At 54.9% G+C, this 2,537-nt stretch overlaps 1 protein-coding gene across 1 annotated transcript in view; it reads right to left on the bottom strand.

Annotated features, from left to right (window-relative positions):
- USF1 (upstream transcription factor 1) overlaps positions 1 to 2,520 on the bottom strand; it is a 4,986-nt gene extending 2,466 nt beyond the window's left edge. The window contains exons 1-3 of the mRNA XM_006907874.3: positions 1,000 to 2,520; positions 571 to 620; positions 272 to 414 (exon numbers count right to left, since the gene is read on the bottom strand). Of these exons, the coding sequence (XP_006907936.1) occupies positions 272 to 414; positions 571 to 620; positions 1,000 to 1,007 (201 nt within the window). The 5' untranslated portion in view covers positions 1,008 to 2,520. The remainder of the gene's footprint in view (positions 1 to 271; positions 415 to 570; positions 621 to 999) is intronic.
- Positions 2,521 to 2,537: the final 17 nt, after the last annotated feature.

The raw sequence follows: 2,537 nt of genomic DNA, 5'->3' as shown, positions 1-2,537 counted from the left end.
GTGAGGGCGGGGGCTCAGGCTCCCAGGGCCCCTCACAAAGCTTCTCTTGGATAGGGCCGCAAGCGCGCATCCTTCAGAGACGACAGACCCAGCCATTCCCTGTCTTGTCCCCACCGGGGGTTTCAGCATAGCCCCGCCCCATGCCAACGTGGACTCCAAATCTCATACTCCGCCCTGCCCCCCAAAAGTCCACATCTTCACCTCACCCTCTGAGCCAGGTCTCCCTATAACAGGTTCAGTCACCTCCCTCAATCCCAACCCCAGGTAACACCTGCAGCCACCTGGCCCCCTCCCTTACCTGGCCCCCATTCTCAGTTCGGAAGACGTACTTGACGTTGGGGTCAGGGAAGGTGGCGGCTGACTGGATGCTGGCGATAGCCACACTGGTTGGGTCCTCCCCCGTTGCCACTGCCCCTGAATCGAAAGGGCAAAGGAAGAGTCTGCATTAACGCCTTCTCTGTCCCACCTGCATGTCATTCTCAAGGAGAAGCGCACAGGGGATGGCCCGTGGGGCAGGGAGGAGCTGTGCTGGGCTCTCGGTTCTAGCTCACTTGTGTTTCTACCACTCACCTTCCTGGATCTGCACTGTCCCCTCTTCCGTTTCAGCTGTTTTCTGCTGCCTGTTTGTGAAGGGACACAAGGGAGACTAAGGGAAGAAGTGAATGGGAAGCTCGCTGGCCCCACAGCACATGGCTCCCCAACTCCTTGCAACCCCAGCAGATGCGAGGTGAGGAGAGATTAACTGTTTCCTACGAACACAGGTGCCGAGCTCAGCACGGAATGGGCACGACCCTGTTTCATACCAGGAACAGCGCTGTGCGGCATGCGACACGACTTGCATTTTATAGGTAAGAAACCAAGTCACAGAGCAAGCAGGTGAGGGAGCTGAGACCTGAGTCTAAGTCCACCTGACTACAGAGCCGGGGCTCCCAGCCATTCTGCATTCTCCCAGGCCTCCCATCCTCCAGCCCGGCCCGGCCCTACCTCTGCTTCACTCACCCCTTCATCTCTCTGTGATGGGGCACATCCGAGGAACTGGTCCTTCTTTGGAAGTCTTCGTATTTCCTCACTCACAGCTTGAGGGCTAAGTCCTGGTAGAAATCGGGGAGTTTGCAGTGACTAGGAAACTGAACAGCTCTCTATATCTAGACCTTAGGCTCCTTGAAAACACAGGAAGGAACACAACCCAATCATCTGCAGGCGACAGTCGGCCTCCTCCATTCTGATGCTAAGGACTGGGCTACCGAGATGGAAATGCCACTCCACAGATAGTGTTCTTGCCCTGCGTTCTCGCCTCACTCCTGGTGGACGGGGGACAGTTATACTGGAAGACTGAGAAGCAGTATATTTCCGGGCGGATTATTAGTAAAGCCATCATGGCCTGCCATGACATGGGGTTTAGGGAGGGCCACGTTCAGAACACCACTATCAAAAACACTGGGAGTGTTTTTGACGGCAGCTGATGCTTCTTCCGGCTTCTTGGCCACAAACTGTGACCCAAACGATTTATGTTCTCAAATCCAGGAAAAGAAGACCTGGAGCCCACCACAACTGGAAAGCCCTCCCGAACCACAAATACCAGGCTTGGCCCTTGGGCCCCATTACAGTGACAGGGCTCTTGTTTTGGGGTCTCCAGATTTATGTCATTTGTCATTAGTTAAAGATCCAAAAGCCCAAATGTATCATCTTCAAGCCCCGTCTAGTTTATTCACTTAGAACGAGGGAGTCGCTAAAATGTTGCCATGACAACTTCAAATCAACTGAGCCATAGCAAAAAGGGAAAAAAACCCAGGTTCTGAAGAAGAGACAATAGGAGAGGAATCCATCCACAAGGCGCCTGCCTAGGACCCTGACACTCAAGCAGGGGACAGGAAAAACAAAGGGTTGAGCGGACGGATGCCTCCAGAAATAAACGGCTACATATTAACTAACACAGCAGAAGCAATCAAATAAATCCCACACGAAAGGGGTAACTTTTGTGTCAATTCTCTACCCATAGGTCCCCCAAACCTTTCGGATCCAAGGGAAATCTTCAGCGGATGAGCCTTGTAAAGCCCGGATCCAAGGAAAGTGTGAAGCAAAAAAAAAAAAAAGGAACTGAAAGTGAAACTGTCCGGAGGAAGTAACGCTGCGAGAAGATCCCAGTCCCTGAGGGGAAGCGGCGCTGGTGTTTCGGGACCACCTTCCTCTCCATCCTCGAACCTGAGTGCGGGGGAAGCGCCCCTCCGGGCTTGCTGCGCTGACAGCGGGAGGAGGCGATGAAAGAGAGGGCAGGGCACAGGAGGCGTCTCTATGGCCCACAGCTGTCAGCCAGGGCCAGCCTCTGAGGACACCAGCAACGGGTCAGGCTACTTATTCGAATCTTAGCCGGGCATCCGGAAGCGTTTCCTGAGCGTTAGGGGTACGCGACACGGAACCCGGGATAGGACGTGTGGCCTGCACGCTCAGGCAAGGGGGGCCCGGCAGAAGCCGTGCGCCGTCTGGACACAAAGGGAAAATGATCAGGTCTCGCAGGGGTCCGGGGACGCGGCGTCCCC

The sequence above is a fragment of the Pteropus alecto genome, unplaced genomic scaffold (assembly GCF_000325575.1).
Source record: "Pteropus alecto unplaced genomic scaffold, ASM32557v1 scaffold101, whole genome shotgun sequence".
Classification (NCBI taxonomy): Eukaryota; Metazoa; Chordata; class Mammalia; order Chiroptera; family Pteropodidae; genus Pteropus; species Pteropus alecto.
The sequence above is the reverse complement of the archived record's forward strand: the minus strand, read 5'-3'. Positions and strand labels throughout refer to the sequence as shown.